Source organism: Cyprinus carpio, chromosome A15 (assembly GCF_018340385.1).
Source record: "Cyprinus carpio isolate SPL01 chromosome A15, ASM1834038v1, whole genome shotgun sequence".
Taxonomy (NCBI): domain Eukaryota; kingdom Metazoa; phylum Chordata; class Actinopteri; order Cypriniformes; family Cyprinidae; genus Cyprinus; species Cyprinus carpio.
The window spans coordinates 27,084,868-27,112,428 of NC_056586.1; the positions used below are offsets into that span (position 1 = coordinate 27,084,868).

The following is a 27,561-nucleotide window of genomic DNA, read 5'->3' on the forward strand; positions in this document are numbered from 1 at the left end:
GCTGCTGGGGAACTAGCAGCTTTCACCTAAAAGTGAGTCTTTCTCCTGCAGGTTAAGGACTCTCATAAACCATTTCTATGGGCCTGTGAGTTGTTGATACACTATGGTATACGAAAAGATGTTTCCCCAAAGTGGTACATGAAAAGATAACTGTCTATCCGTATTCCAAACAAGGGAAGCAACAACATGGCTTCAAAGAAGAGGCATGGCCAATTCTTTGCACCCTTTCCTGCAAGCCACATGGCAAGACCCATAAATCCATGTCTTCAGCAGCATTAATAGACAAGAGAGGCAGTTATCCAGAAACGTGAGGCATGGGTAGATATTGGGAGCAGGCCTTGCAAAGTGAGGTTTGAGGGAGGAAAGCATTAAGGAGCACTGCACCATAAGGACTGCAGGTGTGCAGCACAGTGATAAGGACTGAGGAAGAACCATTTCTCAACCCGATTCATCCCCCCACCCCTCTTCTGCCTCGACCACAATGGCAAATAGCCTCCCCACCAACAGCCAAAGCTGTTTGACAGCCTACGGAAGGTTTTCGTGGTCCTCTGTGCAGCGGAATTGCAGACTGATAGAAGGCTAAAAGGGAGGGTTTGCATTTCATCACGCCAAGCAGGGAGAAAAAAAATCTTGTGTGTGCAATTTTGCAAGGAGAAATCATTTAGAGTAATGACGTGGACTCTGCAGGCTGTTCCGACTGGCAGGCAATTAAGATTAATTAAGTGTTTGCTGTAGCCATTTGCAATATGGATTGCACCTTTTATTATGTCTAAAGGCCCATGTTAATTGGTTATATGGCATCATTATTTATGAGCTGTGTTTTTACAAAACATGACAAATACTATGAGATAAACTTAAGAATGGGTCATGAAAAGCCAGAGTAAAGAGTAATCCTCGCTGGCGACAGAGATAATGTTTTGTGGAGATTACTGTGACTACACTCACAAATAATGATGATAATAATAATAATAATAATAATAATAATAATAATAATAATAATAAAACATTTAAATATTGAGGCAAAGGAGAAAACTACTCTAGAAAGAATGATATGTGCCTGAACAGGAATATAAAGGGTGAGCCGTAAGCCACAGAAGCTAAACTGCACAGGAGGAGGAATTGATTAGCAGGCATCACACTGGGCATCTCTGATCACACAGTGATCCTGAAATCACATCCTACCCTGTCAGCACTTCTCCGCTCTGGGTCTCTGAGCTCCAGCAGTCCTCCTCCACCTGCTTGCATATCTGTATGTGAGCACAAAGGTGTGAACATGCATATAGATTTGCAGGTCCAAGCACTGACAACATATTGAGACCTGAGCGTGCTGGAGGGGTCGTAGGGGGATGTCGCTGAAAAGGGCATCTCTCTGGCACGACACACACATTGTCATGAGGTGACATTTATCCCCGTCGCTGTCAAACATAAGAGTGCCATTTACCCTCTATTTAACACATTCTACTGAAAGTAGCACACACTTGTGCACACACATATACAGTTTATAGATTTAGGCATAATACTAAAAATGCAGAGGGTGTAAAACTTGAGGGAGAGAGAGAGAGAGGATTGAAGTGAGAAAAACACATAGGGGCCATTTCCAATTTTGACAAAAATAAATCTATAAGCAATTTCTGCGTAGTTTTGTCCTTTCCTTTCACTTATAGCGTCTCTGTGCTGCTGATCTCAGCAATCTCATTCTGTCTTGCACCCGGCTCGCTAAAAATGTGAGCTAAGGTTGAGCCTGTAACAGTCCCATAGAAACGCACCATTTCAAGTCGTAAGCTCCCCCAACAGTAGCTTGATCTAAAACTCCCTTATCTGCAGTTTATTCAACCTGCAAGTTCTGTAAATGGTACTACCTGGTCCAACAAAACACTGCAGTACATGCTGAGAAGTCTTTTCATTATCTCATAAGCTAAAATTGAGTTCCAAGTTATTACAAATTATATTTTGCTCTTGGAAAAATCAGGTTTTATCAGATTAGGGTGGTAAAGGTATTTTGGAACACTGCAGTCAAGGTAGTCTACTTGTGCGAATCAAGTTGACCTAGGATATTTTATCATGGTGATAAATCCATGAACTCCCTGAATCATGTTTCCCAGAAGCGTCTAATGAGACAACCACTATTATCAACTGTTCCAGACAGAAATTCAAGAATGGTCAAAATCACAGCTGTTCATCCCCTTAACATAGTCATGCTAATCTATCCACGCTAAGTTCTGAGAGAGAAAAAATTGAATATTTCCCTCTCTGCCTCTCTTTCCATCACCTACTTGGCTCTGTAGTGACTTTAATTAGCAGAAAGTAATCTAATGTTTGGAGATTAGCGAGAGCAGAGACACTGTAGCACAGATAAGCAAACATAACACACTGGAGAGATGCTAAAGCCTGCCATCCTTTCAAAAAAATGAGCGCATTTGCATTTAACAAGGAGATGAGTGAGCGAAGAGAACAGAGAGAGAGAGAGAGAGAGGCAAAAAATGCTGGCTTATCTACAATTCCCTAAAAACAGAGGGTCCAGTCCAGAGAGAGAGACAGAGGGATGTCTTCATTGACTGGAACAGACAATATAGTGCATTAATTAGCGACTAAGCCACTCTTATCAGCACATGCTGCTGTCAATAGTGTTTTCACTCACAACAGTCTCGCATGTGCAATAAAATACAGTATTTAACCCTTGCGAAGATGAAGTTAATTCCTGATGGGTGTCTACATTAGGCATAATGTGTACACTTGCACTTCGTTACACACAGAGATAGAAAATAAAATAATATGACAAGTACTGCACATAGATGACACATTATGTCCATCTCAGAGCTTAATGAGAACTAAATTTCTTATATTTCTGCTAAAGAAACACAATATATGAATTAAATTAAAGTATGATTGCCCTGGAAGCACATCTCCAAGACATCAGTAAAAACTGCTTACCATCTGGAAAGCACTGCATTCTACTTTAAGAGTCATAAATGTTTCAAATGAATCTGATTAACATTCTTATAATATCTGGCAAGTTTCATCACTTTTTTGCAGATGAACAATTTCTAAAAATGACCCCTTCCAGATGAAAACACAAACATTGGATAGACATCTAGGTGACTTATGTGTGCCTTAAAGGTGAATTGTTTGCTAAGTTAAGCAAGCCTGTGTGGTAGTTCCAGCTTCTGACAGGAAGGCCAGGTCAGTAGAAGAAACTGTCATCCCTCAGGGGAGTTACTGGTGTCAGGGCAATGCATATTCCAGAGCCCTGGGGCTTTCAATAGAGGACACAGACAATCCATACTGGAACCTTTTCAGGCAGAGACAGCAGTCATTAACTCACAGAAGATCTAATGAGGAACCACCATCTCACACTTAGGAAAGAAAGGCAGGGAAAAATGAAAATGAAAGGGGATTAGAAAGATTTAAAATTGGCTCAAGGTATACAACTAATGTATCATTGTCAAAGACCCATAGGAACACCCTATAAATCCCAGTCACACAAACAAGGGAAAAAGAGAGATATGTTTTCTGGAATATTGTGCTGATGTTTTGGTCTGAATTGGGGCAAGGTGCACCTGCACATACACATACGCAGGCCCTTGAAGATACTTACAATAGAATGTGTGTATTTCAGCATGGAGCAAATCGCTAAGGTGCTCTGGTGCAACCTTGACCTTTTTTCTTGAAGACATGGCTGCTAGGTGGGGAAATGATGAGAGAGGGAGAGACGTGGTCTTGCATTTTAGGACTGCTACACAGAGGTCAAACATTTACAGATGGAGAGGTACAAAAGCTATTTCCCTATCTTTCCTCACAATCTTCTTGTTTGTCCAACATACCAGATTTCTGTTGGATGCTTCCCTGAACAGAGATTTTACTTAGCACTGGACGCAACTGCACATAGAAAATCATTTTGGAGAGAAATTACAAACCAGCTTTGCCTAACCCTAGAGCAGGGCTCACCAATCCTGCTCTTGAAGGGCCACTATCCCCCAAACTTTAGCTTAAATATGAATTAACACACCTGAACCAGCTAACCAAGGTCTTCAGGGTCCCTAGAAACATCTAGGCAAGTGTGTTGGGGCAGGTTGAAGCTAAACTCTGCATGATATTGGCCCTCCAAGAGCAGGACACTCTTGTCCTGGAGTTAAGGTGCAGGGAAAGGGTGTCTAAAACCACTGGCGGTGAAAATCTCTACTTTATGCAATTAGACACAATGGTGTTTACGACCAATTAGACAGTGCACATGATCCACCTCATTATACATTCATTCTACCCATCCTACACTTTATGTCTTCCAGACTTTCAGCAACAGAAAAAACAGATTTTACAGAAGCAATTTTAGGAAGAATTTCTAGGAACAAGTAAACAATTCTGCTGAAGGAATCCCAATGGAACGGCATGTCTCATGCCAAGTAGGTGACTAAAGGCAGCTATGTTTTAGTTAAGACTTGACATGTGGGAAGACACTCTGTGGCTTATGGCTTCATCCTTTGATGAGGATAATTATGCTGTGTACAGAGCCTGTGGACTAGAGCATTCATTATGCATCCACTACCCTTCTATGAGTCCCACAGCATCACACACAGACAGGGCCTGTAGCCCAACGCAATCCCAACAGACAGAACCCTGCTACAGGGCTACAGCACCACCATCTACCCCACTGCCCCTGGAGCTCTGCATCACACCAAATAATGGCATTATACTAACACTAATACATGCATGCACAAACACACTTCTGAATAGCTATTTAAAAAATCAGCTTTCAGATCATACAAACAACTCCTTAGGCTGATGTTTTCAACAGTGCAAGAAATGGCCGTTAGAAAAAAAGAAGAAATACATTTAATGAAGTTTAAGTTTAAAAATTAGGGGGGGGGGGGGTTCACTATTTGAAAGATGCACTGTTTGAAAACCAGTCATGTTATAAAAATAATTTTCTTAAATATATGTTGTGTTAAGGATGAATATATGTTTTAATGAAAAACAAGACACACAGATTAAGAAAAAAATACAAAACATACCTATGTTTAAGAAAAATAATTCAAATAAAAAAAATCCTCTGATTAGTCTAAAAGTAAGCTGTTTATAGGAAATTAAATTAAATAAATGCAAAAATTAAAGCAAAAAAAGTATGTTACATGCATTATCAATTTCAGGTGGTGAAAGTGTTGCATAGTGGGATCATTATTTTTGGTGCATCAATAACTAGAGTCAATTTACCATCAAAGGCATTGATTATCTATAGTGTCCTGTCACTAAAAATTTTTACAGACTAAGTTGAAATTGAAGAGAGAGTCTTTAAGGATCCGATGCAGTCCATTGCATTGACTGGAGGAATTTTGCTTAATTCATTCTAGAATAAACAGAACATCAGCTTAAGCTCTTATACCTTGTTGATATCTTATACCTCGATTACAGATGGTACAGTTGTCTTCACTGCTCTTGAGTCTGTTTTACTTACAAGAGGTCAACAGACTCAAGAGCAGTGAAGACAACTGTACCATCTGTAAAGTTGTAAAAAATCGAAATATAAGATCAACTGCTTTGAGGTGGACTGCATCAGTGTATCTCTGAAAGAATCCAAACGAGAGTATGTGAGAAAGACACGCATGCTCAGTGATGGAGCGCAACACCCTTTTGCTTAAATCACCCCTCTCGCTCCCTCTTCCTCCCTGCTTCTCATCCAGTATTAATGGCTGCTGTTTTTTTAATGAGGGAGAGTGGGTCCCTATGCTTCTGAAGGTTTTTAGGGGGTGGTAAGGGGGAATAGAGTTCATCTCATCAGCGGGCTATGTTAGCTGTTGTGTGGATGCAGCAGGGTGTGCGTTTGGTGGGAGTGAGGGGGGTCTGTGCTACATATAAAGGTTATGGGTCTCTTAGTAAATACACAGATACTCCGATCTGCTTCAAAGACCGCATGCGGCTTCATATATACTCTCTTTTTCTTATCATGTTCAACGGGGCTTGACAGTGGCACTGTTATACTGATAGATGGAAAATAGCCTTCCTTTTAGCCTACAGCTAAAAAAAAAAAAAAAGTTTGGGTGGCCTCAAACCTAAGATAACTTTCAGGAACCAGGAAGAGAACACTTGCTTTTATTTAATTTCTTCGTCCGTATTGCTCACTCTTTTCAGTCCGTCTTCTTGTTTTGTGAGATCTTATAATGGGTGAGCGATTCACCAGCTGTCATGGTCGTGGTCACTTCATAAAAAAACAAATTGGAGAAAAAAGGGGGATGATGGTGAATGATGAGGAAATGAGAGGGGAGGAGGAAGAGAAAAAAGCGAGGTAGAGATAGCTAGAGGAGGGAGTTGGGATGATAGCCATCATGAGGAACTTGATTTAGGATTCATCTGCCATCTTGGCTAGTGAAGATGGTGCTTTGGAGTTATAATGGCCTAAAATGGAGCATGGATGTAGATGACGGAGATCTGAGTGATGCCCACAGGGTGATTTAGATCATTGTTATTTGTTTTGTTTATTCAGACACTGTGTAAAGACACTGGGAGAAATGCAATTTTCCACCTGATAGAATACAGTTGCTTGGACAGACAGGAAGATAAAGAGAAAATGTGCAATTTAAAAGAGGAAGAGGAAGACGAGGAAGAAAAACATTAATCATACATGTTACATCTCAGAAAATAGCTTTCTACGTATTCCAATCAAGTGAAAGGTATGGCGAAAGATTTGAATACGTCCATGAGAGATATTATAAATATAAAAAAAAATTAATGCATGTGTCTGCCAAAAGACTGGACTTTTTGAAAAACATGACTCAAAGATAATATTTTGCATGAATTTTCCTAATTTTGGTTTGTGGAATTCACAAAATCTAAGGTCATGAAATTCAAGTTGCTAAATTGAGGTTAACTGAGAGGACTTCATAAATTAGTGGAGGACTTTAATCTCACAGAGAAAAGAAAACAGGAACAGATGGAGTTAAAGAAAGAAGAAACCCCAACAAGTAAGAATAAAAAAGAGAAATGTAACAGCTTGCCTTCAAGATATGCATCACCTCAAGCTGAGATGACCAGTGAAGGCCTCGTGCTGAGCTGCATACTTGTGTATGTTTTGTGAGTGTTTTTAGTGTCCGGTTTAAAGTGGATTGTCATACAACAAAGCTTCAAAGAGAAGAGAAGCAACACACACACACACACACACACACACACAAATAACACCTCTGGCACCATGGCTGGACAAACATCTGGGTTCTCAAAACAACCTCTCCACTGTGATTACATTGGCCTTCACCATCCTTATAAAGCCCAGATGTCAAGTGCAGAGACCCTAACATCTGCTCCACAAACATCCTCATAATGTCTTCATAACTTTTGCCTGAAAGTCCTTCCACCCTACTGCACATCGGACTCATCTTCGTACTTTCCAGTTGCCATGGCATCTGCATTCAGAGGAGAGGCCATCCAGCTTGGCCCACAATGTCGCCTGTCCGTCTGTGCGGCCCATCTGTAAACGGGGGTCCCCCTCCTTCCACTTTCACACATAGACACACACTCATTCACTTGGGAAGGAGGAGTTTCCATTGGCATGAAGGGTGTAGCGACGGTGCCAGACACCGACAATGAGACAATACTCCCCAAAACCAGCTCGCTCCCATCTAACATGTTTCCAAAGACTCTAACCACCCTCTAAACCAATCCATATGAGACGTATTAATATGCACACATTAATTTCATGAGTATCTAGGGTTAATAGGCGGGGCTCCACGCTAATTCACTGATATGTAGGAGTTAATAGGCAGATCACTGTGTTAATTGTAAGCTGGATTTGATTCGCATTTGTGTATTAGAAACATTAGGTGGGTTTGGCGTCTCAGACGAATAGTGAATCAAGATGAACTATGATTCCCAAAAGCAAATGGAAAGCTATAACACAAAAATGAAATATGACTACAAATGCTACAGAGTACACATTTGGAAGTGTCCCACTAATAACCTTAGCAACTGAGCTTTTGATTTATGTAGATATTTCCTCATCTTTGATGTGTGCAGGTAAGGTGACAGCACTCTTGTGTCTCAAGTAGACTGCAAAACCCTGCTGAGAATAGAGAGCACTTCAGAGATTTGAGATTAGCTACAATCTTTTTGTGTGGTTTTCCTCAGAATTTTGCAACCGCAAAAGAAAATCTGGAGATGAATGAAGACAAAGAGGAACCAGTCTAGCACATTTACACGACAGAGGGGAAAACAAACCCAAGCCATTGAAACCACAACTGTACAAGACAAATACAAGCCAACAAAAACGATCGTAATTAGCATAACTGTGTTTTGGTTTTGTTCTGGATTTATGTTGTTTACATGTGCACGTTTCGGATTCGGCTTATGAAATTTTGATCAGCGCAGAGAAAAGATGGAAAACTACAATGACTGGTTAATGAGGAAGTGCGTCGAGAAGGGAAAGGAGAGATGTGTCATATTTATTTAGAGGGCAGAAAGAGAGAATTTTGACACAGTGACACTAGGGACAGAAAGAAAGGAGGGATTCAGTCGGACGCTGTCATGCTCAATCATGTAGAATTCCTGTCAGCATTTGTCTCTCTGGAATACCCACACGCCTGTCTCGAACCTGATACTGTTTGGAAGCCTTCTCACTGTTCTGCCATTAAGCTTCAACTGCTTAAGCTAAAGACATAGAATATTGCAGAAATTAATGCTTTTATTCTGCAAGAATGCATTAAATTGATCAAAAGTGACAGTTATAAATTTTATTACCAGAAACTTTCTATACACCAAAGAATAGTGACAAAAAAATGATCACATTCCCTCAGTATTATTAAACAGCCGATTATAATAAATGTTACTTGAGCACCAAATGATTTCTGAATAATCATGTGACACTGAGGACTAGAAAAATAGCTGTTTTTTTCCTACCTTATATCTATTTATCCATCTATACTGCTTTTTTGCTCATTACTTTCAGTTTCTCACTCTCTCTTTCAATTTAACTATTCACTATTTCATACTTTTTAACTAGTTTACACTATTTTTTGCTGCTTTGCTTTGATATTTCCTTCAGGAAATACAAATTTAATTTGCATTTCTATAACTTCCATAAGAATCCAATTATCCCACACACAGCAAAACTCATTTCCTAGAAGCTTGCTGACAGAGAAATGGCTCTTATACTTTGAAGGAATACATTTTTAACAGTTCCCAAAAAATTAAATAATAATAATTAATGAAACTTGTCATCGCGTGACGGCCGGCCTGAAATTCCCTTATAAACAAGTAAATAAATCTGTGTCCTTATCGATTGCACCGTTATTTATCCTCTCTCAATCACCAGAGTGACATGAAGTGAGGGAAAGGCAAGAGAATGACGAGAGAAGATTAGAAAAATCCCTGCACACATCCAGTCCTCCCTCCCTCTTTCAGTATGTCCCTAAAGAGCAGTAGCAACATTTCATATTGTTTAATTTTGATCCCCTCAATCCATCATGAGAAGATCCAATATGTGGCGCTTTTAATCTCCGTGGGCCTCTAATCATAACCGTAGCTCACAGTCGCTCGCCCCGCACGTACTGTACTCATCAAAGAACGGAGAACGTGAAGGTCGACTGTTTCAGCACATGGATTGAAGCTCAAATTAATGAGATACAGCAGAAATGTGTAGCATTTTAGCAAATGTAAGTTTCAAAGTTTCAAACAGATGTTCAAAGAGACGACTTTAAACAAATACAACCAGCTCTGGATCACCAATTTCAGTAGTTTCTGTAGGTAAAACATACAATTACACAATAACACACACGTCCTGGACACGTAGTCTGTCCTTTCCCTGTCAGGTTCAAATAACTGATGGCCTCGCTAATGAAGGTTTACTAATTGATTGCGGAGAAAACAGCATATTACTCATGGAACAGTGGCGGGATCCAGGGACTGGCGGGACAGTTTGTCAATGCCCGCTGTTTTTTCATTGGCTATTCAGCCATAAATGTCTCTGTGCTCAAATGGCATGTAAACACGGGAAGAAACTTGGATCAAACTTTAAAGCGCCATCGCCTGCAACCGATCCTGTAATAAAATAAAATAATAAAATTATCCAGAGTAACAAAAACAAAGAGGCTTTCTACACATAATTAACAGAGAAATTGAAAGCAATTCATTCGGAAAACGATTCAAATGGGAACGAGAACGAGAACGGCAGTGGCTGTCTTTCTATTGTCTGTCACGAGCAGTCACACACTGACCTGTTTTTCGCACAAAGCTGCTAATGTAAAAGAAGCTAACAAGCGTGGGTAGGCGCTGCCTTTGATTAACTAATTATCAGACATTATCAAGACTAAACAGAATCCATTAACTGCTGGTCTGTTGTAGACATCCTCTCATTTCCCTCAGGAGTAAGGAATGGCCCTCCCTGCTGCTAGATCGCTAACGTTACACACATACCTCTCCTATCAAATCTATAACAACTAATTCCTTTCTTTAATGAGCCTCTAATTGACTTTTGCTGGTTGAGAACAATCGGCAGCTAAAGGTTCCTTTTTAGATCATAACATAAACACATTTACTTAGCTATGTATGACAACCACCCATTGACTTCCATTGATTTTACATTAAGCTAATTGCAATTATGATACTAATTTGAATCCAAATACTACATTTATCACTAAAATGCAACCGAAAAAAAAAAAAATTAGTCTATTCATCCCAGTGTTATGTCAGTATCGATGACATAATATTAGAGTTTTTGTTAATATTTTGAATTAGATTTCTGTTTTTATCATTTTTGTTGTTTTTGTCTTGTCATTTTTATTCTTTTTAATGCCTTTAATGTTTTTATTATTATTATTCTAACTAATTTTAATAATTAGTTTTAGTTATTTTAGAAATCCTTGGCAACTAGCTGGGAAAAAAAAATTTTAATTTATTTTTTCTTCTTTTTTCAGTTAACATCTATTTTGTCACATGTAAGATTTTGTTTATGGTTTTAGTTTTTTTTAATGACAATAACCTTGATTTATCCTCAAAATGAGTTTTTTTGTTATCCAATATTTTTAGCAATATTTGTCTTCGATATGTGAATGTTCCAAATGTAAAGGTTCTGTTCACGATACCACAACTAATAACATTAAAAACAAATGTTAACATTTCATTTTGCAATTTACACCAACAAATTCAAGGTTACTTGGCTGTTAACCTTGAACTCTCCACTAGGCCAAATCGGTTTTAACAGTCTTTTTCAAAGCAAATTGAAATTAAGAGATCTGGCATGTTGTTCACATGAATATTTATATGTAATATATGAGATTAAACATCTGACGCAGTAGATTCAGTCGAATCAGTGCCACATTCCCTGCCAATGCGTCACCACAAATGATTGTCCCCAGGCACACTGGCAGGGTGGAACCATGGTAAGGGACGGATGATAATTTCATCAAATCATGACTTCAGGGAAGATGAATGAGTCTATGTGCTTTATTTCAATATTTGATCTGCATTTGTTATATCACTGCTATTTGTGCACTCATTTATTTAAGGTTTTGAGTCAATTGGAGTCCTACATATTAGCATGTATCATTTATACATTTGCATAAATATAACATTAATCAAATTTTTGAGCCTGAAAAAAGGAATGTAATATAAAACCTCACAGTAGGACAGCTCAGACACACAAACACACACACACACACTATTTGCTAGTTTATCTATGGCTAAGGTTAACAGATTCCCAGTGCCATTTATTGCTCGGTGTGTTTCTAAACCATGCTTTGCTTGCGAGATCCCAGCTGCTGCATGACGGCACAGCAGGTTGAGACAGGAGGGAAGAGAGAATGCAGAGTAGAAAAGAAAAGAAAAAAAGAGAAAAGAAAAAAGGCAGAAAGATCAGGCCTGTTGTACCTCTAATTGAGTTCTTTGGGCCGTGCCTCCTCAGATCAGAGGCCTTGTAACAGGAATCCGGTTTCATGCTTTTTAACAATGGGATTTGGAAGAAAGGGATTTATTGTCCTGGGGGACGCTCTTCTAACATCACTTCCATACTCCCCCTTCGCACTCTTCTTATGTTTGTTATTCCTTTTTGGCCTCCCCGATGTCATTCCTACAATTTAAATCCAATCATTTCAACAGGATAAACACCGGGGTTAGCCTGTTAACGGCACGGATGAGATTCAGAAACAAGGGCTTACAGAAACGCAGAGGACCTTACGAACAAAGAGAAAAGAATCAAGGGGATTTGGAAAACGAGCACTGATATTGTAAAGTCCAGACATTTAAAGATGTAGTTCACCAAAAATCAATATTCTGTCATCTATTATTCACCCTAATGTTTCTCCATACCTATATGGTTTAAATTCTATTGGACCCCACTGACTTTCAATGAAAAAAAAAAAAAAAAAAAAAAAAATGTATATATATGTATATGTATATATATACACACACACACACATGCATACACAAAGAGGAATGTTATTTTGGAACAACATGATGTGAGTAAATGATGAGAGAATTTTATTTGTGGGTAATTATTACTTTAAGACTTCAGGAAAATATTATGTTTATAATATGGATGTATTAAATGCATCAAATGCAACGTGAAATAATAAATTTGTAGAGAAGCTTATTTTCTCCACCAATAAATAAATAAATAAATAAAGTCAAATTTTATTATTTATTTATTGGTGGAGGAAATAAGCTTCCCTACAAATTTATTGTTTAATAATTTTGTCACAGTTTTGAGTTTATATATATATATATATATAATATATATATATATATATATATATATATATATATATATATATATATATATATATATATATATATATATATATATTTCAGAATTCTGAGTTTTTATCTAACTATTCAGATAGTTTCCCACCCCTTAGATTTGAGGGAAAAATGTCAGAATTGTGACAGAATTCCATGGCGGAAATAAACTTCCATAAAATTGACTCATCAAAAATCCTAACTAAAAATCCACAATGCAATTAAATCAAATCCAGATGGATAAAAATCAACATTATGTCCTGCTGTATATTCTAAAACATGTAACAGTAATGTATTATGTCATCTTTAAAAGTGTAATCGTAAAGGCAAGCAATCTGTGTCCAAGCAGAATATAAATGGAGACAACAATAATAGCCCCTAATTATTTGCTTTAGTTATTCACTGTAAACAAAACTGGTATTTGCTGTCTATTTGTTTCTTAGGAACTAGATTATTCATAGCTCCAGTTTGAATATTGTGTAAACGCAGATGCACGGATAACAACAGTGAGACCTTAGTGTTTGAAAAGCTGGAGGAAAAACAGTTTTCAGTGCCTCGCAGTCTGGTGATGAAAGCATTCATTTTGTAATCAGCCTCACTGAGACTTTGAGGAGTCTGTAAGGAAGCTTTGTTGAGCAGAAAAGGAAATGGCCCTGTGTTTTCAAAGAGCGGAGCTGAGTCACAGACAGACTCGTCTCTCAGGCCTCTAGTGACATTAAAACACACAAACAAAAGTCCACGGTAAACACAGGGATTTAAAGCAGTCCACAAGCTCTAAAGTGTAGCAGTTCATATATTAAAGGACACAGGGCTGTGATAACGCTGCCACTAAACGTATCCACACAACAAGGCCATAATCACAGAAACTATTGTGTACAGAATACCAGGAGAAACTGAGAGGAAGAAGAATAGAGATGGAGACAGAAAGTCCCGTGTGTGTGATTGTCTCCTCAATCCAGGATGTTTCCAATTGCTGTTATACACTATTCAAATAACACACACACACAGTTGGACACAAACTCCTTAGACACAGACGGGGTCTATCCACCTGATGCCAGACTGTGGGCCTTGTGTGTGTGTGTACTAGTAGAGAAGATGAGAGACAGTTTACTGTGGGAAAACTTCTCACACATATATACACAGATAGGCCAGTGCTGGAAAAAGCTTTAGCTGTTGACATCTTGTTTTAAAGGGACAGTATGCTCGAAGCAAAAAATAAAATAAAATTAAAATCTGTCATCTCACAATTGTCCTTCAGTCTCATTTTTACATCTGCGAAACACATATGAGGACATTTTAGAGTGTCTGAACATGTTCAACATTGAAAAAAGGGCCATGTTCAACACAGAAAGAAGTAATTTGGGGTTCAGTTGCTTACAAATTTGATTTTTTTTTTTCATAGAAAAAAGTACGTCCTACAGTTTAGGAACAACACGAGGGTGAATAAATCAATTTTTGGGTCCTCCAAAATAAAGCACTATAAAAATACCATAAGTGTGAATGCAAGAGCAAATTATGGCAGAAGACGGGGTGATGGATTTTCAGCAAATAACAATCAATTTTAATTCAAAAGCTATTGAACAGCCTCAGAAGACTTGAAAAATAGCACAAAAATTACATGTAACATTTTATGCCACTTTTTTTGTCAATTAGCAAGCTTAATAGTCCCAGTCTCCATTCATTGTCATTGTTCATAAAAACGTATGTACCATTCTGCTACTTAAGTCTTTTTGGGGTCAGTAAGCCTCAGAAGAAAGTAAGTCAGACAGGTTAGGAACATGAGGGTGAGTTTGTGCATTTTTGGGTGAACCGGCCCTTTAAATCCACTGCAATTCAAGCTCACAATAAGAGCCACAGCGATTAACAGCACCTGTTCAAGTCTCTGTCTATTCAACTTCTGTACAAGCAATATCTGGCTTCCCTGGAGCCTAATCAAACAAGATTTGTTTTGGGACAGTGTGTGCGAGTCTGTGTTTGTGTTTTTAACCTCACAGCACACATCAAACAAATGAACTCAACTGAATATTGCTGTAAAAGTATGTAGGTCAGAAGGAAGAAAGATGCCACTTTAGGGAACCGGCACAGTGCTCAACACACACACACACACACACACACACACACACACACACACACACACACAGTTGCCTGGCAGCCACCTCTGGGGCCTAATAAAACAAACTGCAGTGATGGAGTGGTAATGAGAGTGGAGAGAGAGCGATGTGACAGGCTGCAAAAAGATACGGAAGTGTTTCTACACGGCACAGCGCAATAATGAGACTTCAGTCGACATATCTGCACATAATGTCTCTGATGCATTTAACCACACTTTGAGATATTAACAGACAGGTAGAGCTAAAGATATAGATATAGGCCCTGTCCTAAATGTGGTCCACAAATATCTTACAGTACTGTGTATTCGTACAGTATGCCAATCGTTCAGTATGATGGTAAAGTACCATGGTGATAGTTTAGGAGATATGTTCTGCTTAACAGGGGATATTTTTTTGCTACTCCACAGAATATTAAGTGTCTTTGTATGGGTTTATTTGGCTGGTCGGGAGCACTTGCTTAAGTAGACGGAAAATAAATATGCAGGTATTAGTTCTGGCTTTGTTGCCAATCAGAATAAGCTTCTTTAGTTCAAGCAGCTGAACAAACCCATTTGACACTGTTCACCACACACACACACACACACACACACACACACACACACACACACACGGCATAGACATGGACATGCATACAAATGCAACTTTATGAAAGTGCTAATGTAGAAATGCACACGGACTAAAAATACATAGAAGTAAACACACAGGCTCACAATTCACATAAGACCACTAGGCCTCATGCAGGCTTACACTGAAAAATAGACACACCAACACAATCATGCAAATCTCAGGTTAAAATAATCTAAGATCTAATAGAGATGTAATAGTAGAGCTTCAAATGTGTGTGAGAGAGTATATTATCCATCCCTTCTGAGGGGAACTGACCCCTAAACAACCCCTGGATCAAATCAATGCAATCATCCTCACATCACTGATGCACTGAACGCATAAATATTCTACCATTCTACCGATCTATTGCTCTTCATCTCTGTCTCGTCACTGTGTAAACGCCATCTCTCTTTCTATCACTTCATTTTCCTGAGCCCTGAATGTACACTACCGTTCAAAGGTTTGGGGTCAGGTAAATTAATTCTTTCTTTATTTATATCCCAAATACATGCTGTTCTTTTGAACTTTCTATTCATCAAATAATCTGGTATAACACTTTCTTCAAAAATATTATGCAGCACAATGGTTTTCAACATTTATGATAATAAGTGTTTCTTGAGAAGCAAATCGGCATATTAGAATGATTTCTGAATGATCATGTGACACTGAAGACGCAAAGTTTAACTGACTATTTAAGGGGATAATTCATATTTACTGAAATGGGAAAGATTTTCAGCAAATAACACCTTAAATGTTCATATCAAACGGATTCAATAGACTTGCATTTTGCTTAAATTGTACTGTTTTGTACTTTTAAGGGGACTTTTTTTTTTTTTTGCTGCGGTCACTGCCTTACATTGTATGGATAAAAAGAGTTGCTTAGAAATTCAGTTAAAGAGCTTAAAGCAAAAAGATCATAGAAGTTTTGTGTAACAGGATTGTGAGTAGAAATTGTGGATTTATTTTAAATTTTTTGGGGTGAATGGTCCCTTTAAACAACTGGTAAGTTTAAAAGAAAAAAGAGAAATTCAGGTAGGAAGCCATATTATGTGAGACAGCGAGAGAGAGAGAGCAAGAGCGAAACGGCCAACAGAACAGGCCAAGCATAACCCTTTATGCCTCTAGGGCTTTGACCTGTCCCAATTAGACATAAAGTGACAGTGTGTCAGTGTGCCCCTGACATAACCAGACCGGTTTGAATGCTTACGGCTTCAGGACCCCCGCATCTCCCTGTCCCTCCTTGCTTCTCCCCCTCATTCTCCAGCAATAACCCATCGTGTAAAGGGGGGCATTTGACTCTGACAGCACTGTCATGGCCGGCCAATTCTCTGACATTTGAGCCTGTCAAGAGTTGCCATGGTGACCTGGCAAATCCATTGACCTTCTCTGGCCCCATGCGGATGGGGGACTTTGGTGTTTGCAGGGTAAGACGTGTGTGGGGTTCTTGTCCCAGACCATAGAGAGGGGGTCACAGTGGGGCATAAGCTCATTTCCAGTTGTCATAAGCCCTTAGGTCTGTTTATATGGGGCTAGACAAACATGTGGAGGGTGAATAATAAAGAAAAGTGAAGAGCGAAAGACAGAGAGTGGGAAGAAGTGTGAGACAAGTTGTGGCAGGCACCAGGATGCCAGCTGTCAGGACACAAGGCTGCTGCATCCATTAAAAAGACAGAGACGCTCACTGGTGTCAAACACACACACACACACACACACACACTATATTCTATATATAAAAGTTTTGTTACAGTAAAAAAAAAAATAATAATAATAAAATAAAACTTAAAATAAGGTGCATTTAGTTCATTTCATCAGTAGTTCATAATTGTGTAAAATAATGTATCGCTTATAAAATTTCATTTTCAAATGATTATTTTTTTATCTTATATTAAGCATAAACCTACTAAATATTAATAATTAATTAACTAATTAATAATTAAGATTTTTTTATGTAAAAAAATTACTTTGTATTAAGGATGTTTAGATATTTTTACTGGAGAACAAGACAAAAATACTGATGAAGACAATTTTGCAATGCAATTTTATAGACTACAAAGGAAACACATAGGTGTCTCTCTCGCTCTCTTTTCTCTAACCCTATTTCCTGTTTGTGGCACTGCTCAGGACCTGTGAACAGCCGGCTGGAAACAGGCACCACTGCTGTCAGGTTCAGAAACATCAGACCTCACTTATCCATCCTGACAGATTACTCTCAACTGAATGGATGCCTGTAATAAAATCCCTCCTCTGAACCTCATTCTGCTTCGTGTCCCAGTGTAATGTCCCAGCTTAACATATGGGGATAATGTTCCTTAATATTCCTTAAGTGTGTAAACACTGTAATGTTTATAGGTTTACAGGAATGGCATACTGCACATTCAATTCAAACTTCACAAGTTCACACTTACATATAATAAATGGAGTAAAGGCTATGTGTATTTGGTGTGCTGTCCGAGGTGAGGGCTCTGAGCTCGGAATTTGGCCCGAACCCAGAGTACTCCCCGACATCCCAGGTTTGGGAAGAATAGTTGGAAATGAGGAGATGGGGTGGTGGATGGATACTGGAAAACTGTCAAGGAACAGAGTTAAGTCTGCTGCGTATATATACCTCTTATCTTTTAACTGAGTTTGATCACTGAATGTGCTCCTCTCATGGAATCGTGGATAAAACCGGTCCATGATACATCAAATACTTTGGACTCAGCAGTCCGCCTGTGATGCTGAGTTATTTGCAGATTGCTTACACTTATCTGTCACTTTCTGCCCAGCATGAGGTTTTTGTGGAGAGGCAGCGAGGGATCAGGTTCCGCACTGGGCCAACGTCTGTCACTCCAGGCAGGCCGGCTCCACTTTCCTGATCCAAGAAGATTCACCCAAGCAGCGGGTGGTTGGAGTAGCATCTCTCCTAGCAGATGAGACTCAAAGAATCGCTGCCACTTTGGGATGGAGCGATTAAACGAGAGAATGATGGAGGGAAGAGAGGTGGATACTGCAGCTTGGGGGGCTCAGCCAGCTTGACGGCTGCCATTCAAAGAAAGTTAATGACAGCATAATGTTGGCACCACCCCTCCACACGTTTCCTCCGATCTGCCTGCCAGGCCACCGAAAGAGGCATCTGGTCCTGGAAAGAGGAGTGTTGAGAGGAAAAGGGGGATGTTGGAGTGTGGATTTTGCGTGAGGTGTGTGGACTGGGAATATTTACGATAATCAACACCCGGGTTGGCACCGTCAGGCGAGCTGGAGATTCACTGTATCCATTCGACATCCCCCACCATCACATACTTAATCGAGTCAAGTGACTTATTAAAGTGTATGGGCAACGTGGGGCTAATTTCATTAGCTGCCTGCCGAGGCCCCCATATTTGATTTGTGTGTGCCTCGAGGGGGAGGGGGGGGGGTACAAAGATTGAGGAGGAATGGTTATCATCTTTGGACTGTTAGAGACATGGCAATCAGAGGAAGAGGTGGCGAGGGAAAGATGTCAGAAAAGGAGGGTGTACAGTATGAGAAAAAGCAAGAGGAGGGTTTTGGTGATTAGAACAGACTGTCAAATACTTCTAGGGATATGTATTGAAATAGCGGCCTATGTAATATTTTACATTTACGCATGTGGCAAAGACTTACAATACACTGCACTCAAGATATACAATGGAATTTGAACCCATGACATAGGACTTGCTAGTACTACGCAAGATGCATCAACATTTTGCATCAGTGCATAAAATTGCATTAATTTTTGAACTTGAAAAATAAGTGTATACATACAGGTCTTTCTGGGTCTCAAATCTGATTGACTGGGAGCCTTTTCCAGGTCTTCGATATTCTAGTGATAACAGAACTCCAACCTTTTCACTGTTTGTTTCACTCCGCTTGTTGTATTTCTCACAGCAAGTTACCGCTGGCTCTGATGTCTCTACAGTGGTTAAACATGAGATATAATTAGTTTTGGGTTAATCTAACGGGTAGTTTTTGGTCTCTGTAATCTATTATTTGTTTCAGAGCAATAGATTTGGCTGAGGGCAAAATCTTATAACATTATATCTTATATAACTTTAATGCTGTATATCAGAGCGCTGCCTTTGTACTTTTGATTGAATTGCCTAGCAACTTTTATGATGACTGTTGTTGTTTTTTATTAAATATTATTATTCAATAAATAATATTTTATATAAATAACAGTAGTATTTAACAAAAGTATTTAGTATTGAGAAACGGTGAGTGTTTGTGATGGTGATTTTAGTTACATTATTCCGCCTACAGGTGACGACGAGAGTTTTGACTGTTCTCTGTACATCCAATCTTCTCACGTGCCACGATTGGTTGATTATGTACAATGCCTGCATGTTATTGGTCAAATTACTTTTCAATCATTACCTTCAGCAAGCATGAAAATAGCAAAACAAAGCCAAAACCTGGATATTTTATGCAATATAGAAATCCTGGCCAGGACGTGTCCAGGAAAAAGGGCACGTATGGTATATACAGCTATATCACACTGCTACTCGTGTGATATTGCTCAAAGTTGTTAATAATATATTATTAATAACATATATTATTATCATTATATTACCAGTCATTTTATCAGCAAAGGTCATGAGTTAAATTGAGAAAATGCTTACCCTGAATGCAATGCAAGTTAATTTGAACAAAGCATCTGCCAAACGCAAACATATATCAATAATAACAATCATATAACAATCTGCTATCTGTATAGGCCAAAATTGATCAGTACTTCCCTAGAATCAACCGATTTTCTTTTTCAACTAACACGAAAGCTGCTTGATGTTTACAAAACCTGCATTCCACTGTATCACCCACAACCAGACCTGCGCTGCGCTGTCTATTAGCAAAAGTTCAATACCAGGTCAATCAATGGCCCATCTGAGGTCATTTCCAGCAAATGACCTCCTATCTGCTACTGCGTTTGAGAAGCTCCTGCTATCACCCCTCCACGACTCCTCAATGACTGTCCAGTCAGAGAGGGGCCAATCTGAAAACCCGCTTACTACACAACACATGCTTTACACCACAGAGATAAGCACTGTGTTTGGGATTAAAGGCTTGGCTAGGAAATCATTATCGGACTGTTCTCATTTCTCTAGTCCGGTTTGAGGGAGTCCAAACACTACAGGGCCGTTCAATGTGATGTTATACAGCATTAAAGCAGACTGTAAGAACTGAGACGTTATCTACCTGCTGGGAGAACCACCGGGTTTTAAATCACAATGCAACACGCTGCAGATTTCATTTTGCATAACGTCTGCAATTTGCTTTGCATATAGTCTAAAGTTAAAACTACAGTTTGAATACATCTGCGTGGTTGTCTCCAACTTACCTCACATCTGTATGCAGAATTATAGGGTCAAAATTGTGTTCTTTGTGTATATATCACTGCCTAAATTACAGATTCTATATGTTGGCACATGTGTGAACCTCAAGTTGAATAGCAGTGTCTATATGTGTGCAATTACTAGTGCTAACAGAGCACTCATGTGCAGCATGCTTCCCTGCAGTGCTTGTTCTCTTATAAAGAGCCAAATCAATATTCATAATGTGTCAGAGAATGTTTTTTTTTTCTTTGGTAGAAAAAAAAAATAATCTGCTAGGATCTTAAAATAAAAAAGAGATTTAAAGTGTGCAATTAATGCATTAGGCTGACACATATGGAGCATGTGGGGGTTATGTTTAGCCTGAATCTCATTTAGGTCACCTGTATATTTAGACGTCAGCAGGAATTTATAACCTCTAGAAAAAAACAAATCTAAATAACCAGGCCTGTATTCACTATGTAAACATGCAGCTAGTGTCTAAATACAATGACGATTTATGTAGATGAGAATCTGAAGGTGTTCATTTTTTCATGGTCTGCTAGAAATGCATAATTTATCCTCTCCTTACCCACACACACCAGATATATGGAGCCAGGAGCAAGAGACTATTAATGTTTCTTAAAGATCGAGGGAGTCAAATGCATTAGCTTGTCAATCACAGACACACACAAAACGCACTCACAAGATGATCACTCACTGTCATCTGCTTTGATTTCCTGTGCAGGTCAGAAATCTGATATTAAACCATCCAAAGACATCCTCACACACACAGACTCACACACACACCACACCAGGATGACACAGTGCTGATCTCAACAATAACAAACACCACAACTGAGCATTAAATAAATGCATTTAACCCTTGATAACAATGTGGCAGACAAATTAAAGTGATTGATCTGGATCATTTAGCAGCTTTCATCTTAGAAAGTGGACTGCTAGGCGCTTTACAGTAGGGCATAACAGATGAAATGTGGGTCCCCCCCTTGTGACTGGCCCCTCTAGGCACTAACAGCTGAATATTGGATACTCTGATCAGGTTAAAGCCATGAAAAATGTGACTGATTGTTCTCATAAAGGTTCAGCTTTGTGTTCCAAAGCACAGACGCTATAGGAACCAGACCAAGTAAAAATAAAAAAAAGCAAAGAGGAGCTTAAAACCTCCAGTGAAAATTCAAGAAAAAAGACCTAGTGAAAGTCATGAGAAAAACCTCCAATGAAAAACTACTGTATATGGAAAACCTCCAGTAAACCTCCACAAGAAAATACCTAGTAAAAGTAAAAATCACGAGAAATCCTTCAGTAAGGTGCTTTTTAGTGAAAAATCATTAGAAAACATTCAATGAGTAAAGCATGAGGAAAACCTCCCTCAGAAAACCTCAAATAAACTACTAGTAAAAAATTCTGAAGAAAACCTCCAGTAAAAAAACATGAAGAAAGACCCCAATAAAACCTTCACATTGAAATTCATATTCATGCACACTTCAGAATTCAAACACACACACATAACCTTATATAAGTACCAGTATGTACACACACAGATGTGCACATGCCTCCAAATAATAGTTTTGCCCTGAACAGTGTAGAGCACAGGAGAGCCGTGAAGAACAGTCTGTAGATAAGACTCTGTTTTGCATTTGAATGGAACTGTTCTGATTTCTGTGCACTTGGCCTTTAGCCACACTACTGTGTGTGTGTGTGTGTGTGTGTGTGTGTGTGTGTGTGTGTGTGTGTGTGTGTGTGTGTGTGTGTGTATGCCCAGCAGAACCATGGTGTCCCTCTGCCATGTGTTTTCAAGTTTATAAGTGCTGTGTGTGTATGCATGTCTATCAGTCCATCTGTTTGTCTCGCTGCCTCGCTAGTAAGAGCGATTTTACCAGCCCAAACAGATGAACTAGAGATCACAGTCTAAATAAACTCAATATTCACACATGCATGATGAGACAATCTGCATATCTTGGTAAAATAAGAAGTGGGTAAAAACAATATTCAGACCATCCTTGAACTTGCACATATTTATTAAAATGCTCAAAAGAGGTCATTAAAATTAAGATCTCATGATCACACTTAACTCATTAATGTACGACTGCACACATTTACATTTCACATACATCAATAGGCAACAACTTGGCCTGCCTGAATGAATTATTTTGTGACTTATCCCAGTGTTGGCAGGTTTGCCAAAAAAACAAATGTCATTTTCATATAAAAACAGTAGCAATTTTAAGGGTCAGAGAAAAGGTCAAAATCAGTAATGAATAACAAAATCAGGATAAAATTTAGTGCAAGAAGCCTTGAAAAAACATGACGTGTCCCAAATGTGCACTTAATGTGAAACTACAGTCCCATGGCCTTCATCCGTGAAGTTTGAGACATCATGGGGAGTCCCATTCATCATTTTAGTTTTCAGAAGGTTGCTCACAGGCCCACAAGCCCCCTACAACACATGGATGAGGACCTGAAGGGCTGAAGATGCTTTTTGGAACAAGTCTCTGGGGAAAAAAAAGCTGTTAGATACACAGTATATTAGATTGCAACAGTGGCTGTCCACTCAGCGGCCTTGGTTCCAGAAGGATTCTTCTCTATTAATTTTCAAAAAGTATTTGGTAAAGCATTATAAGCCATGAACCAAATCACAACATTATAAACTAGATTTGAAACAAAAACAGTATTTGAGATTTGGACAAAAACAAATTTAAAGATGAAAAGAACTATGATTGACACGAATATAAATATAGAGAGATTTTAAACTTGTGATTTAAAGCCATTTAAAAGTTACAAAAATATGTCTTATAAATAAAATAAATAAATAGCAGTCTTACTTCTGGAACCCAACTGATGTATTCTATAAGGTCCCTTAAAAGCAAATAAACAGCCAATTAGCACAAAACACAACTGATGAAGAAATAAATATGAGGGCAGAGGCCTTCACCACTGACAAATTTTCTCATTGACATCCTCCCTGGACGCAGCACAGACAAGCGGCCAGCGGCCAACTCCAGCTGTTCTTTAGATCACACTCATAAACTCCCAAGCCTTGTGAAGGACCCCACACCGCCTATCAATTTCAAACACCAGCAGGAAGGAGACAAGGGACAGGAGGAGGCTCGGATTTCATCCCCCCAACATACACTGTGGTACAGGAAGCTTAGATTACCGTCCATCCTCCTCTCCGCAGCTGTCCGGGGCGGCAGTAGGAACTCACACTCCCGCAGCACTCCCAGAGTAACAAGAGTCAAACTCAATAACGGCACAGATAACACCACATGGTCACAATAGCATCGCACACACTATTAGTCCTACTAAAGTTGGAAACTTGCATTTAGATTGTGCCAATTTTAGCATCCTTGTCTCAAACAAACCTTCAGGCGGCCAGCTTGATTGAGTTGTGTTGTAGGTGAACAGAGTGCAAGGTTCAAAAACACATCATCCATCAGAGCGACGGGAAGTGTTCTCTGATGATGACACTCAGCTGAAACGGGGCTGCGGTTTGTACATGGTGTGTGTGTTCAAGCGCAAGAGTTTGCACCGTCAGCACTCTGCACCCAGCACTCAATTTCCTCTGTCCTCAGTTAAGGGCGGAGCTGAATTTGCACTCACCCACACGCACACATACATATGATGGATTACAGGCCTTGGTGGGGGACCCAGGAGGCTTTGCTTCAGGGGTTATGGGTAGACATCAATGGCGCATTCATAGGGTGAGGGGTATCTGCTCTATGTGTAGAGAGCACTTACGATGGAGAGTTCTGTTGGGTTTTTAAGGGTCATCGGGTCCAATCCCGTGTCAGAATAAAGCAATCTCATGGGAATCAATCCCGTGGTTAGATGTTTTTGTTCTACCTGACGAGGAACCACAGAGGAACCTCTAGTAGGTGAGCGCCTGGCACAGTACAGGGACACAAACATGCCTGCTGTGTTCTCGAAATGCAGATTGAAGTCAATAGTATGGATTCTGATTGGATTTAAATGACCATCCGGAATGATTCGCCATAGCTTCTGGCTCTTTCTGATGGCAGGCAATCATGTAATGGAGTTTTAAGTACTTTAGGGTCATAGAGACCGCATCGCATCAATGTAACACACATACACACACACAAAGAGATTAGGAGAGGTGCATGTATAAAAGCACACCAATATTTAGCAAGAGAAAACAAGATCACGGATAAACACATTGCAACAAAATTCAAACAACGGCGCTTGGACTGTGAGAAAACAATCTAGTTTTTATATTTACGTCCCTGCTGTGCCATTCAGATCAAGTATAGGGTCTGAATGAATACAAACACAACAAACTAAATAAATCAGAAACATTTATTTACTCAAAAAAAAAAAAAAAGAGGCTAAATCCTTTCTGCTAATCCTCAATGACCATCTGATCATAATGGACTCTGTTCTACATAAATCCATTTCACTGTACATCTCTGAAAGCCACTTAGAGCAACACACAAAAACACACACACACACTGTTTATATACACACACACACACACACACACACACACACACACACACACACACACACACACACACATACATACATATACATACATACATATATATATATATATATATATATATATATATATATATATATATAATTACATAACTGTACAATCATTATATCAAGAATGTCTGAATGTCACTGATAAATATATACATTCTGCTGACTAGTTGTGCTTCTCACTTTTGTTAAAACTCAAAACTGGTCGGAGATCCAGCCTAGCAGGTCATGCACATGCTCCAACATAACAACGAAATAAAGCAGTAGCTTGAATCCATTTCAGGCCATTTGCCAACCCTTGTTCTTTTCCCCATGATTTATATTCTATCCTGTCAAAAATTGAGGCAAAATCCCATAAAAATAAAATGTAAAAACTTTATCATTCAGACGGGGACAAGAGTGAGCTTACAAAAGACAGTAAGAGAGAGAATGAGAAAGGTCAGTGTGTTCGTGTATATACTGTATGTGAATGTATTTCTAGGGTTCCATGGGACTAATGATTTATCTCCTTTCCAGAGGGCTTCCTCCACATATACATACAATGAAGAATCGTTTAATATCATCTACCCAGCTGACCGATTAGTCTCGCACACACCAAGATGTGGCCATAAGATATACCTTAAAATCTGCATCACTGCAGCCGGCGTGTATGTGTGTGTAACGTAACATGCTGCTGATAAAAAGGTTGGTCTTTATGGCGTGAGCACTGACTCCAGCACTGCAGATATACAACGCTGACACATTCAATCAGGGATTTTATTTCTTTCTCCTTTATCACAGACTAGAGATCCGTTCTTCTTCCACCTCTCTGCCGGCACCTCACCCTCCCTCCCTCTTATCAGAAACCAACATTCCCTGTGGGCCACGGATGCATCCTGACATCCGTCTGCTTTCAACTTAATCAGCAACCCCTAGAACCTGCAGAATCCGGATCCCAGGATAACTCGAACGCAGGTCAGAGGACCCAGAAAGACAATGACATTTATAATCAGGTGGATGAGGACGACTGCACGTGAGTGTGTGTTTGATTAATTCACTCACCCATGCTCACTTGTCCACCAGATGAGATGTTAAAAACCAGACAGATGTTTTCAGTCTGGTGTTAGGGATGAGCGGTATGATGGGATACACCACACTACGGCAGAACTGTCTCAACCAGTCGATATTTTGCTATACTGTTAATGGGAAGAGCAGCTTTGCATATTTTGGCAACTTTTTGACTTTAAATTCAGACTCTAAGAGCTACATTTGAAGTTTTAAAAAGTACAGGATAAAAATATTAATATTATTATATGTTTCATATGTAATAAAATATTTTTTCTTCTTATTAAATTATTTTGCTACATAATGCAACTGTTTTTGCACTGCTGTCAGACTAACAGTTTTCTTGTGAATACTCCAAAAAAATCTAATGAAAATAAAAATCTAAAATTTTATTTTATTTCTTGAACTAACATGGAAATACATACATACAGTAAAAACACTGAAACTAATATCCTGATTTGCTGCTCAAGAAGCATTCGTCTTATTATCAATGTTGAAAACAATTGTGCTGCTTAATATTTTTATAATCTTTTTTTTTCTTTTAGGATTTTTTGAAGAATAGATACTTCTAAAGGAACAGCATTATTTGAAATAAATCTTTTGTTAACATCATAAATGTTTTTAAAGTCACGTTTGATCAATTTAATTAATCCTTGCTGAATAAAAATCTTAAAAAAAAAAAAAAAAAAAATTCTTACTGACCCCAAATATTTGAATGGTAGTGTATATATTGTAAGTATAAAATAAAATTACATGATTTAAGATTTCGATCATACCACTCACCCCTACTAGCTGTGTGTCCAATTATTTTCATCAACTTTTATTAGATTTTACTGATGCCGGACACACAGTCAAACAGCTTGAGATGCAGCAGAAAAGCTTAACACAAGAAAGCAACATTTTTCCACTAATTATTTTATCTTACCAGTTCGAAATCCTGCCTAACGATACTCTTAATTGCTAAAGTGCTATGGTGAAGCGTATCAAAAGAACATTTTCAAACACAACAGCCAATCCCAGACTGGTGGCCTTTTAACAAACCAGCAACGACATCTGTTTCACCCTTCCCTCATTTGCATACTTTTTAAAGGTTACAATGAACGAAACAACACTTTTTGTGTGTCTAAGATTCAAAGTACATACACACTTTTACATTGTTATTAGCCAAGAACATTAGCAGACACAAACACACACACATTCACACTTTTTTATGCTTAATTAATGCCCCCATGTTCAACAAGCTCATTGCCCTCGGACTCATA

The 27,561-nt window shown here is 38.8% G+C and overlaps 1 protein-coding gene across 1 annotated transcript in view; it reads right to left on the bottom strand.

Annotated features, from left to right (window-relative positions):
* The window catches only part of LOC109104403 (roundabout homolog 2-like), a 275,743-nt gene that overhangs the window by 33,254 nt on the left and 214,928 nt on the right, over positions 1 to 27,561 (bottom strand). The window contains exon 5 of the mRNA XM_042771761.1: positions 20,758 to 20,764. Within this exon, the coding sequence (XP_042627695.1) occupies positions 20,758 to 20,764 (7 nt within the window). The remainder of the gene's footprint in view (positions 1 to 20,757; positions 20,765 to 27,561) is intronic.